Here is a 15,373-nt window from a genome sequence, read left to right as displayed (position 1 = left end):
TATACAGATTTTTTTGTAAAGGAGGAAGGAATTAGAGGATACTTTCATGTATAAGAATCTTAAGTCACAGAAGAGAACTTTCAAACCAAATAGTTATGATATGACTGCTTTTGGTGATACCGGATTTATTCAGGTCTCCTCTGTTTGACATGTAGAACCCTTGGCAGCGCTTGGTTAAAAGAATGACACGGTTTTTTACCAAATTGGATGCAGACAAATCTTACCAATGCCTGAAAGAGACTTGTGAGAAATTGGGCTATCAGTGGAAAAAGAGCTGTATGAATCAGGTATGTTTCATTGATGTTCCTGAAGAAAAATGTAAATATTTGAGTAAAAAAGATCATTATCAGTACATTTTTGAAAAAGAAACATTTGAAATTCAAAGGCTTTAAGTAAAATGTTATTTACCTTAAAAAATAATGTTGAAAGTCTTCTCTGAGGTTATTAAAAATATTAAAAGACTCAAGTTATTATTTTCTTAAAAACTACATATACTTAAATTGTAACAGTGACAAAGATTCCCTTCTATGAAAAATGAATACATGAACAATCCCTTATTTCTTTCATCTCCCCTGCTCCCACCTACCAGTTTTTGTTTATGTTATTATAAGCATATTTGTATTGTTGAAATTCTTTTTTTTTTTTTTTTTTTTTTTTTTTTTAATTTTTAATGTTTATTTTTAAGAGAGAGAAATAGCGTGCAAACAGGGGAGGGGCAGAGAGAGAGAGGGAGGGAGACACAAAATCCGAAGCAGGCTCCAGGTTCTGAGCTATCAGCTCAGCCCAACACAGGGCTCAAACTCATGAACCAAAGTCGGACACTTAACCGACTGAACTACCCAGAACTCCCTTTATCATTGAAATTCTTATGTCTTTAGGTTTTTTAAAAACTTTAATGTCATGAAAAACAACATGAGGGGAATATTATGTGTTACAGAAGACTGATAAATGATGTAATGCATGATCTTTCACTAGATCATAGGTTTAAGGGGGGGAAAAAGCTTTAAAGAGTATTATTGGGACATTGGGGATATTTAATATGGTTTTTATATTAGATATTGTTTTTGTATCAGTGTCAAATTTCTTGGGTGTTATCATAATATTGTGGTTTGTAGGAGAATGTGTTCATAGGAGAAACATGTTGACCTGAAGTGTATGTCTTCTATAGCTTGGTTGAAAAACTTAAAAAAAAAGATCACCACAAAAAGATACCCGTAAACATATACTTATATAGGTTGAGAAAATCAGTGAAGGCTATGTGGTTATTTATTGTAGATTCTTTCAGTTTTTTAGTAGATTTGTAAGCTTTCAAAATTAGAAGTTAAGGGAAATTGTTACTATGCAGAAATCTGAGGCCAGCCTGATTTTCCTCTCAGTTGTGTGGGTAACTTACTTTTTTTTGGTCAGGTAGATTTATTGAGATAAAATTCACATAACATAAAAATCATCACTTTAACCATTTTAAAGTGTATGATTCAGTGGTTTTGGTGTATTCACAGGATGTGCTAATATCATCACTTAATTTCAGAACATTCCATTGTCCCCAAAATAAACTTTATACCAATTAGTGATCACTCCTCTTCTTCCCTTCCTTCATTCCCTGGCAGCCACTGATTTACTTTCCATCTCTATGAACAGCCTATTCTGGATGGTTCGTATAAGTGGAATTATAAAATGTCATATAACTGGCTTTGTGTCTGTCTTATTTTACTTAGCATGTTTTCAAGGTTAATCTTTGTGGTTTACATTCATCAGCACTTTATTCCTTTTATGGGCAAATAATATTCCATTATGTGGATAGAAGACTACATTTTATTTATCCATTTACCTGTTGATGGACATTTGGGATGTTTCTACTTTTTGGCTATTGTATGAATAATGCTGCTCTGTGCATTTTTATACAAGTTTTTGTATGAACTTATGTGTGTTTTGGTTTGCCAAGGCTGTCATAACAAAATACCACAGACTGGGTGCTTAAACAATAGAAATATGTTTTCCCATGATTCTAGAGATCGAAGTGCAAGATCAAGGTGCCAGCAGGGTCAGTTTCCTTGGAGGCCTCTCTTCTCGGCTTGCAGATGGCCGTCCTCTTGCTGCCTCCTTATGTGGTCTTTGTGTGCATGCATACCTGGTATCTATGTATCCTAACTTTTTTCTTACAAAGACACCAGTCATATTGGATTAGGGTCCACCTAATTGTCTAGTTAGGACCATTTTAAAGCCCCAGTCTTCAAATACAGTCAATTCTAAGGAGTTAGGGCTTCAACATACAAATTTTAAGAGGACGCAATTCCACCCGTAACAATATGTTTTCAATTTCTTAGCTCTGTAGCAGCTAATGGAATTGCTAAAGCATAGAGTAACCCTACGTTCAACTTTCTGAGGAGCTGCCAAGTGGTTTACCAAAGCAGCCGTAAATTTTACATTCCCAGCAGCAGTGTATGTGTTTTGTATTTTTCCAGAACATGATGTGTTCTAGTTTTGCGTAATTGTGGCACACCAGTGTATTTTTTATAGTCAACCCTTGAAGTGAGAATTATTACAAATGTTTTTGTAATTTGTGCTAACCTGATTTTTATTGCCTAGGTTACTGTATCAACAACTGATAGGAGAAACAATAAACTGATTTTCAAAGTGAATTTGGTAGAAATGGATGAGAAGATCTTGGTTGACTTTCGGCTATCTAAGGTATGTAGAACAGCACTTTTTTTTTTTTTGAGAGAGTGCTCTGAGCTGAAATCAAGAGTCAGATGCTTAACCAACTGAGCCACCCATGTGTCCCTAGAACAGCACATTTTTTAAAAAGACTTTGTTTTGTTGTTGTTAAGTATTACATGTTCATTGTAGAAACCAAAAAAAAAAAATAGGAAAACATACAAAGGAGAAAATAAAAAATCCCGTTTAATCTTATCATCCAGAAACAACAGAGACTTATTTTTTATTATATTTCATTATAGTATTACACTTTTTTAGTGTGTGCTGTATGGAAATACTCTTATGTAGAGTTTTTTAAGTGATATTATATTTGTATATACGTGGCATTTGTAAAATATGTTTACTTGCTTTTTTCTTTTTTTTTTAATGTTTTTATTTACTTGTGAGAGCAACAACGTGAGCAGGGGAGGGTCAGAGAGAGAGGGAGACACAGAATCTGAAGCAGGCTCCAGGCTCTGAGCTAGCTGTCAGCACAGAGCCTGATGCGGGGCTTGAACCCACAAACCGTGAGATCATGACCTGAGCTGAAGTCAGACACTTAACTGACTGAGCCACCCAGGCGCCCCTTTACTTGCTTTTTTTCATTCAATGTTGTATTTTTTCATTCTTCTTCTAAAACAGAGTCTTACTTTTTTGTAGAAAATGTAAATAAGTAAAAATAAAATAAAAATTATCCTGAATCATATTGTCCACCAGTAATTACCCTGATTGTCTTAAAGCATTCTAAGCTTCAGGGCACCTGTGTGGCTCAGTTGGTTGAGTGTCTGACTCTTGGTTTCGGCTCAGTCATGATCCCGTGGGTTTGAGCCCCCTACCAGATTTTGTGCTGACAGCTCAGAGCCTGCTTGTGATTCTCTCCTTCCTTCTCTCTCTGCCCCTCCCCTGTTTATGTTCTCTCTCTCTCAAAATAAATAAACTTTTTTAAAAAAAAGCAGTCTAAACTTTTTCTTACTTAATCCAAATATATCTTTTTAATTACAAGTATATATTTGTCAAAATGTACAATATCACTAATGAATCTTTATCTGTCATAAGTAAGTCTGTGATTAATGTTCATATATATAGAGTTTTGTTCACATTTCTGGTTATTTCTTTAGAGATTACTGGTTCTGGTATAAGACCAAAATAGCATTTTCTCTATTTCCTGGAGAGTGTACATGGCTCTAAAGGAGGTTGGAGAAATAGGTCACATTCTGAAATTGGAGCTTTGCTGCAATTCTGTTGTCTGGATGTTTAGTATGGAATTAAATTACTAAAGTCCTGGTGTAGTGAAATTTTTCTCTTAACTGAATCACTGGCTTTGTTGCCACAGTATTTTGGCAAGATTTCCGTGTAGTTGTGTAGCTAAATTTTATTTTACAAACCCCCAGTACCTATGGAAAACAGTGACTTAGGTCCAGAGTTACCAATGCTTGAAACAGAAAAGATGCCATTGTTTCTGCTCTCTGAGCCCAGTGTAGTGGGAACAGTGATGGTCCCCAAATCAAGTTGGAATTATTTATGTAGCTATTTCTTCTAGAATATTTGGTCTTAGAAGATCTGAAGGGAATTGTAGCTGGACGTATCTAAAGATATTTGCCTCTACTTAACCACTAAAGAGAGTTTGATTTTATGGCAGTCTCTTTTTTTGACACTTTTTGGGATATTATTCCTAATACAGGGTGATGGATTGGAATTCAAGAGACACTTCCTGAAGATTAAAGGGAAGCTGAGTGATGTTGTGAGCAGCCAGAAGGTTTGGCTTCCTGTCACATGAGAGATCCATTGGATTCCTGGTGAATATAGTGCTGCTATGTTGACATTATTCTTCCTAGAGAAGATTATCCTATTCTGCAAACTGCAAACAGTAGTGCCTGAAGAGTTGTCTTTCCTCTAGCCAAACATTTTCCAGTTCTTTTTGTATGTCCTTCATACAAACAATACCTATATCTTCATTGTAACTAAAGATTTGGGGAACAGATGGATAGAATTCATTAGATATTTCTTCATCTTGTTTTTAGTGTCTGCATGTGATAGAAACCATGCTTTGGGGGTACATGAGCTTATCAACTTTTATACTAACGCAATGAAAGATGATTTTCTTGTCGCATTGTTAACAAAACATTTGGTTTCATCCAATAAGTATGTGTTTCCTCCATGTTGATTTAGTTATATGTATGGATTAGTAATGAAAGCAATCCCTGTGACTTTTGGACAGTAGATTAATCAGCCTATAAAGTGAAGCCAACTTCAAAAAATATATCCTGAAGATTTGTACTTCCATTTTCACAAGGGCATGACCAAGTATATAAATCTGTTTTTGAATTATAACTGTTAATTAAAATTGCAAGTAGGTATGTTTTTTTCCAGTGTAGCTAATAATATATATAATACTGTTTGGTCTTTCAAGTAGAAGTTGAGCATAAACTCTAAAGCTTAACTACCTTTACTCTAAAATTACTATTGCACATTTTAAATATTTTTCTATATTATTTTCTACTTTCACGGCCATATTTTAATTCTTTATTAAAGAAATAAATTCTATTTTGAAAATGAAGAGCTAACTCTGTGGACTTATTGGTGACCAAGCATCTAGGTGGTAGGGAATAATAGAAGAGGGAGAAGTAAAGAAGCTGTGACAGAAATAGATCTGATAGAGGGGTGCCTGGATGGCTCAGTCGGTTAAGCGTCTGACTTTGGCTCAGGTCATGATCTCACGGTTCGTGGGTTCGAGCCCCATGTCGGGCCCTGTGCTGCCAGCTCAGAGCCTGGAGCCTGTTTCACTCCCTGTGTCTCCCTCTCTCTCTGACCCTCCCCTGTTTACGCTGTCTCTCTCTCTCTCAGAAATAAATAAAACATTAAAAAAAAAATAGATCTGATAGATTTACTAAGACTTTGTTTTTCTGATAAAATTTATATTAATTTTTGAATGTATTGGGTCGGGGCCTGTATTCCTTTTTCTTGGTAATTTATAAAATTAATCATCTTAGTCTGAAGCTAAGAACATAAAGTTTTATGGTTAGAGTTTTATCATTATTAGGTATACTGGTAAATTGTGGTGCTGCAGTGTACCCTTAGGAGAAATAAATTTTAACCAATAGGTGGCTCCTAAGAATTGAGCCGGTAGAGTCTCAAACATGAAAGAAATGTTTTCCTTGAGAAGTTGTCATTAGTAACTCTCAAACACAAAGTTACCCCAGGCTTTGACCCCTTCCCTTAGTTCCAGACTTTAACAGCCACAGCCAAGCTGACATTTCCACTTGACTAATAGTGAACACACAACCAAAACCAACTTTTGGTTCCAGTCCTACAACCCATTCCTCCCTAGTTCCTCCCATCCTAGTAAATGTTACAGTGAGCTCTCCAGTACCTTAAGCCCAAACCCCCGGAATCCTCTTTGACGTGATTTTCATATTTTAAACTTAATGCAGCAAATCCTATTCAATTTAGCAAATTTATCTACAACCTGTCCTGCTTCACATCTCCACTAGAAGCACTCTGGTTGAAGGCTCCATTATCCTTCTTTTCATATTACTTACCCTTTAGCAGTTCAAAAAAGTAGTCAAGATGATCTTTCTAAAATATGAAACATGTTTCCCCTCCCCGGTTCTCAACTCTCATGGCTTTTCACCACACTTTAGACACGATTCAAAATTTTCTCTGTGACCTGCTGGCCTTATGGGATCCATCCTCGCCACCTCTTGTGGCTCCTCTGCCTCTCTTACTTACTCATTCTGCGGTAGCTGCATTTGCTCTGCTGTTCTGCTCACAGCGTAAGCACATTCTTACCTCAAGGTCTTTTTCTTTGCTGTTTCCTCTCCCTGGAGTGCTTTATTCCCAAAATTCGTGTGACTTATGCTTCACTTTAAGTCTGTGCTTAAGTGTCACATGTTATACAGTCTTTCCTTGACTTATGTAAAATGTAACCCCTTTTCTATCATTCATTGTTTTTCATCATAACACTTAGTATCTGACATTATATTTTTATTTACCTATTAAATATCTGTTTCCCCCATTGCAATGTGTAATATTTAATCTCCTTGAAGTCAGGAATTTTATCTGTCTCATTCAGCTATGTGTCCCTGGCACCTAGAACATGGCTGATGTATTACAGCATGCAGCGAATAGTTGTTTACCAAAGAAATAGACACTCAGTTATCTCCCTCAGAATAGATCTGATAGATGGACACTTCCCTCCATTTTGATTGTTACCACTCTAGCTCAAGCTTCTTCATCTCCTTCCTGGATTTCTTACTAAAAACTAATGTCTTCCCACTTCTACTTTTGCCATTTCCCAACCCTTGCTCCCTTAAAGCCTTTTCTTAACAAAGATCCGAAGCTGAAATTGTACTATGGCACTCCTTGCTTAAAAACCTTCAGTGATTTCCCATTGCATCAAAAATGGAATTTAAATTCTTTGCTTGGACTGACCTAAAATACACTCTCTGTCGTCTTTTCCTACCGTACTATAGGCAGAGTGGCCTTCTACTTCTTCTATTCATTGAATGTGTCAAGGCTCATTCCCCTTTCTGGGCTTTGATGGTTACAGCTGCCGCTGCCTGGAATCCTTTCCAGTAGTTTGCATGGCTTATTTAGCATTCAAATCTCAGCTCACATGTTTCTACTATCCGCAATCACTGTGCCATTGTTTTGTTTTCTTCATAGAACTGATTACTATCTGAAATTATTTATTATTTGTGTCCCCTACTAAAATGTAAGCTTGGACTTTGTCATATCTTTTCCCCTTTGTATATCTTCCCCCCCGCCACCTCACTCCCTTCTTGCCCTTTTGTATATCTTATATATGGAACAATACCTGGGATATAGTAGGTACTAAATAAGTATTTGATGAATAAATGAATTAAATATCAGATGAAGAAAATGCTACAGAATATTGTAAGGGGAAAGTGAATAGGTAGATAGTAAAGAAAATTTCTCAGCTATTGGAATTTGTGTAGAATAGTGGGAAACGTTTCATTCAGATTTGGACAGATTAGCTCTCACATTTACAATTATGTGAGCACTGGCAACTGCCTCTGTAAAGAGACTGATAATTAGAGTTGTTTTTAATCTTAAATGAGTTAATGTGTATGAAGAGTATAGGGTACTGTGCTGCACAATCAATAAACATAAGCTGCCCTAATTTCTCTACAGTGTTCATTATGCTATTGGGAGAAGGCATTTACTCCCATTTTTAAAAGTAATGTTTGTTTATCAGTGAAAATTTACAAAGTGTTAAAATGGGGGGAAAGGAATTCTTACCTAAAGATAACAGCTAAAATTGTGATAGAAAGATCAACGAGGGCTGTGTGTGTGTGTGTGTGTGTGTGTGTGTGTGTGTGTGTGTGTAGTGGGTGTGATGGCTGAGATTAATGTAAATACATAAAGCACATACAGTTTAATAGGCAGTGGTAAAGTTAACATCTGTTTAACCAAACTCAATTGAAGAAAGATCATTTCTGGACCCTCACAAGTCTTCCCTTGGACCCCTTTTTACAGACCACTCCCTTCCCCCAGAAGTAATCATAAAATTTATTTTTGTAATAATCCTTTCCTTGGTCTTCTTTTGTTTTCTCAGCCATTTATGCATCTTTAAATGATATAGTTTAGTTTTGCCTGTTTTTGAACATCACATAAAAGAAATTATGCTGTATGTAATTTTTATGTGTTGCATTTTCTTTATATTCATGCTATGGCATGTATCGAATTTATCGATTTTAATTACTGTATAGGATGCTATTTATGAACATGCCACTAATTATTCACTCTAGTGCTAATGGCTGTTTGGATTATTTATAGTTTGACACTATTATTAACATGGCTGCTAAGAACACTGTTGTTCGTGTCCATGAATTTCTCTAGGTCCTGGAGACTAGTATATATATCCACAAGCAAATGGCTGGGTATTAGGATATACGTATCTTCAACTTGAGTAGAATAATGGCAAACTGTTTTCTAAGGTGATTGTACCAATTTATACTGTCATATGAAAAGAGGATGCAATAGCAGGAAAAACAGTTTGGAATGATCTACTAAACTATCAGAATTTTCATAGCAGCAGAATATGTATTTCTAGTATTTTCAGATTTTCTACCTATATTTGTTGTTGGTGGTGGTCTGATTTTTGCCTAATTACTGGTATGTAATGTCTTTTTGGTATTAATTTGCTCATTCCTAAGTTTAAATGAGGTTGACTATCTTATGATATGCACCCCCACTGCCCAATCTTTTCCTCAGTTTTGTTTTTTCTTTTTCTTAATGATTTTAGTTCATATGTTCAGAATACTAGTTCTTTGTCAGTTGCATGTGTAGCATGTACACTACTCCTATTCTGTGGCTTAGAGTTTCATGTTTCATGGAGGTTTGCAATTTTAATGTAGTTCAAGACCTCTCCTGGCTGGCTTTGTTTTTTGTTTTGTTTTATATGTTTTATTTATTTCTGAGAGAGAGAGACAGAGCAGGGGAGGGACAGAGAGAGGAGGAGACACAGAATCTTAAGCAGGTTCCAGGCTCTGAGCTAGCCATCAGCACAGAGCCCGACACAGGACTCGAATCCATAAACTGTGATCGTCATGAGCCAAAGTCGGACGCTTAACCGACTGAGCCACTCAGGCGCCCCTGGCTTTGTTTCCTATTTACGGACTAATTCTCTACTTCAAGATCATGAAGATTTTCTTGTATGCTATTTTCTAAAAGCTTTATAGTTTGGCTTTCACGTTTAGATCTACAGTCCACTTGAAAATGGATTTTGTGTATAATGTAAGGTAGAGGTCAAGTTTCACCCCCTGCCCCCCACTTGGCTATCCAATTTAGCACTGTTTTTAAAATTTTTTTAATGTTTTATTTATTTTTGAGAGAGAGAGACAGCATGAGCAGGGGAGGGTCAGAGAGAGAGGGGGACACAGAATTTGAAACAGGCTCCAGGCTCTGAGCTGGTAGTCAGCACAGAGCCCAACGCGGGGCTTGAACCCACAAACCATGAGATCATGCCCTGAGCCAAAGTCGGACACTTAACCGACTGAGCCACCTAGGTGCCCCTGTTTTTATTTTATTTTATTTTATTTTATTTTATTATTTTATTTTATTATTTATTTTGAGAGAGAGATAGCATGAGTGAGGAAGGAGCAGAGAGAGAGGGTGAGAGAGCGAGCGAGCAAGAGAGAGAAAGAGAATCCCAAGCAGGCTCTGGACCATCACTGAGCCCTATATGGGGCTCAATGTTATGAACTGTGAGATCATGACCTGAGCTGAAACCAAGAATTGGATGCTTAACTGACTGAGCCACCCAGGTGCCCCAGCAGTGGTTATTGAAAAGATTATCCTATTTCCACTGCTCTTCATTGATTCAGTGTTCAGATTTCAAATTATTATTTTTACAGTACGTTTTGTATCAGGATCCAAATAAAGCCCACATCAGCAATTGACTGATGTCTTTTAACTTGGTTTGGTCTACAAATTTCCCCTTCAGCCTCCCTCCCTCTTTCTGACTCATTTTTTCCCTTGCAATTATTGGTAGAAGAATCCAGCTGGTTTACTCTATAATTTTCTGTGGTCTGGATTTGCTGATTGCATCACTGTGATATAGTTTCTCATGCTTTCTCTATTTCCCATGTTTCTTTAATACATACTTTAGGAGAGGCACACCTAGGTGGCTCAGTTGGTTAAGTGTCCACCACTGAAACCAAATTCGCTCAGGTCATGATCTCACAGTCCATGAGTTAGAGCCCTGCATCGGGCTCTGTGCTGACAGCTCAGAGCCTGGAGCCTGCTTTGAATTCTGTGCCTCCCTATCTCTCTGCCCCTCCCCTGCTCATCTCTGTCTCTCATTTAAGAAAGAAAAATTTAAATACATACTTCAGGATACTAGCTGTGTCAATTATATGTGTTGCATATAACCATTTAAAATCGTAGGTTTCCAGGAGTGCCTGGGTGGCTCAGTTAAGCATCTGACCGGCTCACATTGTGATCTGCAGACCTGCTTGGGATTCTCTCTCTCCCCTCTCTCCCCCTCCCCCCACTTGGACACACACTCTCCTCTCTCTCAGAATAAATAAACTTTAAAAATAAAATCATAGATAACCCTCTAAGTACCACTTCGAGCAATAAATTTTCATGTGTTATATTTTATCTCTGACTCACATTTTTCTAATCTCTTTATGAGTTATATTTTTGACCCATAGATTATTGTATGTTCTTGAATTTCCAAACCTTTGGTAATTGTTTTTATTTAAAAACTTTTATTAAGATACAACTTATATACCATAAAACTCACTTTTCAAAAGTGTACCATTTAGTGGTTTGTAGTGTGTTCACAAAATTGTGCAACTATCACCACTACCATCTAATTCCTGAACATTTCATCACTCCACAAAGAAACCTCATTTTTTCCTCTTAGCCCCTGGGAAGCACTAATCTATTTTCTGTCTGATTGGATGTGCTTATTTTATAATTGTATAATGTGTGGCCTTCTCTGTCTGGTTTTTTACTTAGTATGTTCAAGATTTATCCATATTGTAACATGTATCAGTCTTCCATTCCTTTTTATAGCTGAATAATACTGCTAATATGTGTATACTATTTTGTGTTTATCCATCAGTTGATGTATATTTGAGTTCAACTTTTGGCTATTATGAATAAGACTGCTGTGAGCGTTATTGTACACATTTTTGCACATATTCATACAATTTTCAGTTCCCTTGGGTATATGCTTAGGTGTAGATTTGCTGAGTGGTAATAGTTTATGAATATTTTAAAGTAAATTTTAGCTCAGTTGTATCGTGGTCATAAAGCATACTTTGTATGGTGTCAGTATTTTGAAATTTGTTAAGTCTTACTTGGTGGTTCAGAATATAGTTAAATTTTGTAAATGCTCAGTCTGTGCTTAAAAAGGATATGGTATACTTGTTATATAATTATATATAATTGTTGGGTATAGACTTCTATATATATCTATAATCAACTCAGGTAAAATATTCAAATTTTTGATATACTATTGGTTATTCACTGAATTACTGAAGAAGTTAAAATCCACTGTGACTATGGATTTGTGTATTTTTCCTTGTGATTCTATTAGTTTTACTTTGCATTTGAGGACAATGTTTATTGGTTACATACAAACTTGTCCTATCTTCTCAGTGAATTAAGCAATTTGTTTATTTTGACATGACATTCTTTAGAGATATAGTAATGCTTTTTGTCCAATATTAAGCTAGCTCCACAGGCTTTCTATTTGTTAATATTTGCATGGCATATCTTTTTCACCCCTCTTCTTTTAACTCAGAATTCTAAGTCATGTGTAAAATGCACCTCTTTTAATTATCTTTTAATCCAATCTGATGATCTTTGCCTAACGGCACACTTATTCCATTTGTACTCAGTATAATTACTGATATATTTGGATTTGTTTCTACCATTTTACTTTGGTCCCACTGTACTTAAATTCTTTTCTCCTTTTTTGTTTTTGTCTTGTTTTTGCCTTCCTTGGGGTATTTCTTTAAAACCCATTTTATTTAGTCTTCCTCTTCTGGTTTGAAACTATAACTCTTATTTTGGTGAGGATAGGGAGGATGGGTTCTCTAGAATTTACAAGGTACATACTTATCAAAGCCTGAAGCTAATTCTTTGTACTCTTTCTGGGTAATCCAGGAACCTTACACTTTTCTACTTTATATAGTGTTGTTTTGTATTTTAATATTTGTGTTTATATGTAAGTCTGTGCATGTTTTTGAGAAAATTCTAGTAATATTTCATGATTTTGATTTGCATTTCCCTAGTGGCTAATGATGTTGAATATCTTTTCATGTACTTTCTTGCCATCTGTGTATCTTTGGTGAAATGTTTTTTTCATTTCTAATTCATATTCTCATTGGATGTTTTTATGCTGGGTTTTGGAAGTTCTTTATATATCCCAGATACTAGTTCCTTGTTGCAAATACATTGTCCCATTCTGTAGCTTGCCTTTTCATCTTCTTAACAGGTCTGAAAATGGCAAAAGTTTTTAATTAACAGTGAAGTCCGATTATTAATTTTTCATTTTATGAATGACGTTTTGAGAATCTATTGGACAAAGAGTCTAATAATCCTTTATCTGGGCTTAGATCTCAAAGCTTTTCTCCTGTATTATCTCTAAAAGTTTTTGTTCTTTCATTTTACATTGAAGTCTGTGATGGATTTTGAGTTATGCTTGTGTAAGGTATGAGCCTTTGGTCTAATTTTATTTCTTTTTCCTCTGAATATCCAGTTGTCCCACTGCCGCATGCTGAAAAGGTGATTTTTCCTCCATTGAATTGCTTTTGCACCTTTGTAAAAGCATCAGTTGGGTGTATGTGTAGGTTTGTTTTTGGGTCCTCTGCTCTTTTCCATTGGTGTATATGTAGATCTTCCCAAAACTTCCACACAATCTTGATTACTACACCTATATAATGTGAATTTGGTAGATTGATTCCTTCCAGTTTGTCTTTTTCAAAATTGTTTTAGCTATTCTACTCCCGTTGTCGTTTCATATACATTTTAGAATAATCTTGTCTGAATCTAAAAGAACAATCTTGCTGTGTCTTAGTTTTAATTATGGTAGAATATATACAATATAAAAGTTATTATTTTAACTATTTTTAAGTGTCCTGTTTGGTGACGTTCAGTATATCCACACTGTGGTGCAATCATCATCATCATCCACTCCCAGAACTTTTTCATCTTCCCGCACTGAAACTCTTGTGCGCATGAAGCTAACTCCTCATTTATCCTTTCCCACCAGCTCCTGGCACCCACCATTCTACTGTCTGTTTCTATGAATTTGAATATAGTACGTCTAGTCCATCATAGAAGTAGAATCATATAATATTTGCCCTTTTGCGTCTAGCTCATTTCACTTAGCATTTGTTTTCAGGATTTATCTATATTATAGCATGTATCAGATTTCATTCCTTTTTATAATTTTTTTTTAATGTTTTTTATTTATTTCTAGGAGAGAGAGAGAGACAGCGTGAGCAGGGGAAGGTCAGAAAGAGAGGGAGTCACAGACTCTGAAACAGGCTTCAGGCTCTGAGCTGGCAGTCAGCACAGAGCCCGACGCGGGGCTCGAACCCACGAACCGCGAGATCATGACCTAAGCGGAAGTCGGACGCTTAACCGACTAAGCCACCCAGGCACCCCAGATTTCATTTCTTTTTAAAGGCTGTGTGATATTCCATTGTAATATAATCCACATTTTGTTTATCCATTTATCCTTTGATGGACATTTGGGTTGTTTGTACCTATTGGCTGTTGTGAATAATGCTGCTGTGAACATGAGTGTACAAATATCTATTTGAGTCTCTGCCTTCATTTATTTTGGGAATAAACCTAGAAGTGGAATCGTTAGTTACATGTAAATCTGTTTTTAATATCTTGAGATAACACAGTGTATTTGCCACAGTGGCTGCGCCATTTTACATTCCCGTCATCCTAAAGTTATAACAATATATTTAAAATGAATACCAACTTAATTTTGGCATGAGAGGACTCTAGGCCTTTACAGCTTTGCATCTTCCCTTCCCTATTTTATTTTACTGTTGTCACAAATTATATCTTTATATATCATCTACCTGTTAACATAGATTTACAATTATTTTTTATATTTTAAAAATATAAATCCTGTGCAAAAGTGGAGTTCTGATTGTTTTCTCACTACACATAAGGTTTTGTTTTTCTCTGGCTATTTTTAACATTTTTTTCTTTGAGTATGGAAGTTCCTCAAAAAATTAAAAATAGAAATACCGTATACTCTAGTAATTCCACTTTGGGGTATTTACCCAAAGAAAACAAAAACACTAATTTGAATAGATATAGGCATCCTATGTTTATTGGAGCATTATTTATAGTCAAAATATAAACCCCCAGGTGTCCAGTGGGTAAAGAAGATGTGGACTGGGGGGGTTTGTGTACGTTTTTGTGTGTAATAGAATATAACTCAGCCATAGAAAAAGAAAATTTGCCACTTGTGACAACATGAATGGACCTAGTAAGAATATTGTGCTAGATGAAATAAGTCAGACAGAGGAAGACAAATACTATATGATTTCACCTGTATATAGAGTACTGAAAAAACAAAAACCCAGAAACAAACTCATGGAAGAAACTGGTGGTTGTCAGAAGAAAGGAAGATGGGGGGATGAGTGAAATAGGTAAAGCAGGTTAAGAGGTATAAACTTCCAGTTATAAATAAGTTACAGGGATGAAAAGTACAGTGTAGGGAATAGAATCAATAATATTGTAGTAAATTTGTATGATGACAGATGGTAGTCGCACTTACTATGGTGAGCATTTCATAATGTATCTAATTGTCAAATCACTATGTTTGCACCTGAAGCTAATATAAGATTGTATGTCAACTACAATTAAACATTTTTTTTTAATTTAAGATTTTTTTTCTTTGTCTTTAGTTTTTAGGAGCTCAATTACGATGGTTCTTAGTGTAGATTTCTTTAGATTTTTACTATTAGGTGTTTTCTCAGCTTTTTTTTATAGCTATGTCTCCCTAAATTTGGGAAGTTTTCAGTTGTTATTTAAGTGCATTTTCAGCCCTGCTTTTCTTCTCTTCTTTTGAAACTCTAATGACATGAATGTTAGATCTTTTGTTATAGTTTCATGGATCCCTCAGGCTCTGTTGTTTGTGTTTATATATATATTTTTTGTTTAGTTT

General features: G+C 35.7%; 1 protein-coding gene across 2 annotated transcripts in view; it reads left to right on the top strand.

Moving 5' to 3' along the window:
- Window positions 1-15,036, top strand: part of CHEK1 (checkpoint kinase 1) — a 34,480-nt gene extending 19,444 nt beyond the window's left edge. Inside the window, exons 11-14 of one of the 2 annotated variants that reach the window (XM_077756593.1) lie at window positions 156-287; window positions 2,587-2,688; window positions 4,376-4,490; window positions 13,658-15,036. In XM_077756593.1, the coding sequence (XP_077612719.1) occupies window positions 156-287; window positions 2,587-2,688; window positions 4,376-4,471 (330 nt within the window). In that variant the 3' untranslated portion in view covers window positions 4,472-4,490; window positions 13,658-15,036. Of the gene's footprint in view, window positions 1-155; window positions 288-2,586; window positions 2,689-4,375; window positions 5,252-13,657 lie in introns of those variants that run through there. The other variant, XM_077756592.1, reaches the window with a different exon arrangement.
- Window positions 15,037-15,373: the final 337 nt, after the last annotated feature.

The sequence above is a fragment of the Crocuta crocuta genome, unplaced genomic scaffold (genome assembly GCF_008692635.1).
Source record: "Crocuta crocuta isolate KB4526 unplaced genomic scaffold, BGI_CrCroc_1.0 scaffold172, whole genome shotgun sequence".
Lineage (NCBI taxonomy): Eukaryota > Metazoa > Chordata > Mammalia > Carnivora > Hyaenidae > Crocuta > Crocuta crocuta.
This window is presented reverse-complemented; position numbering and strand designations above follow the sequence as displayed.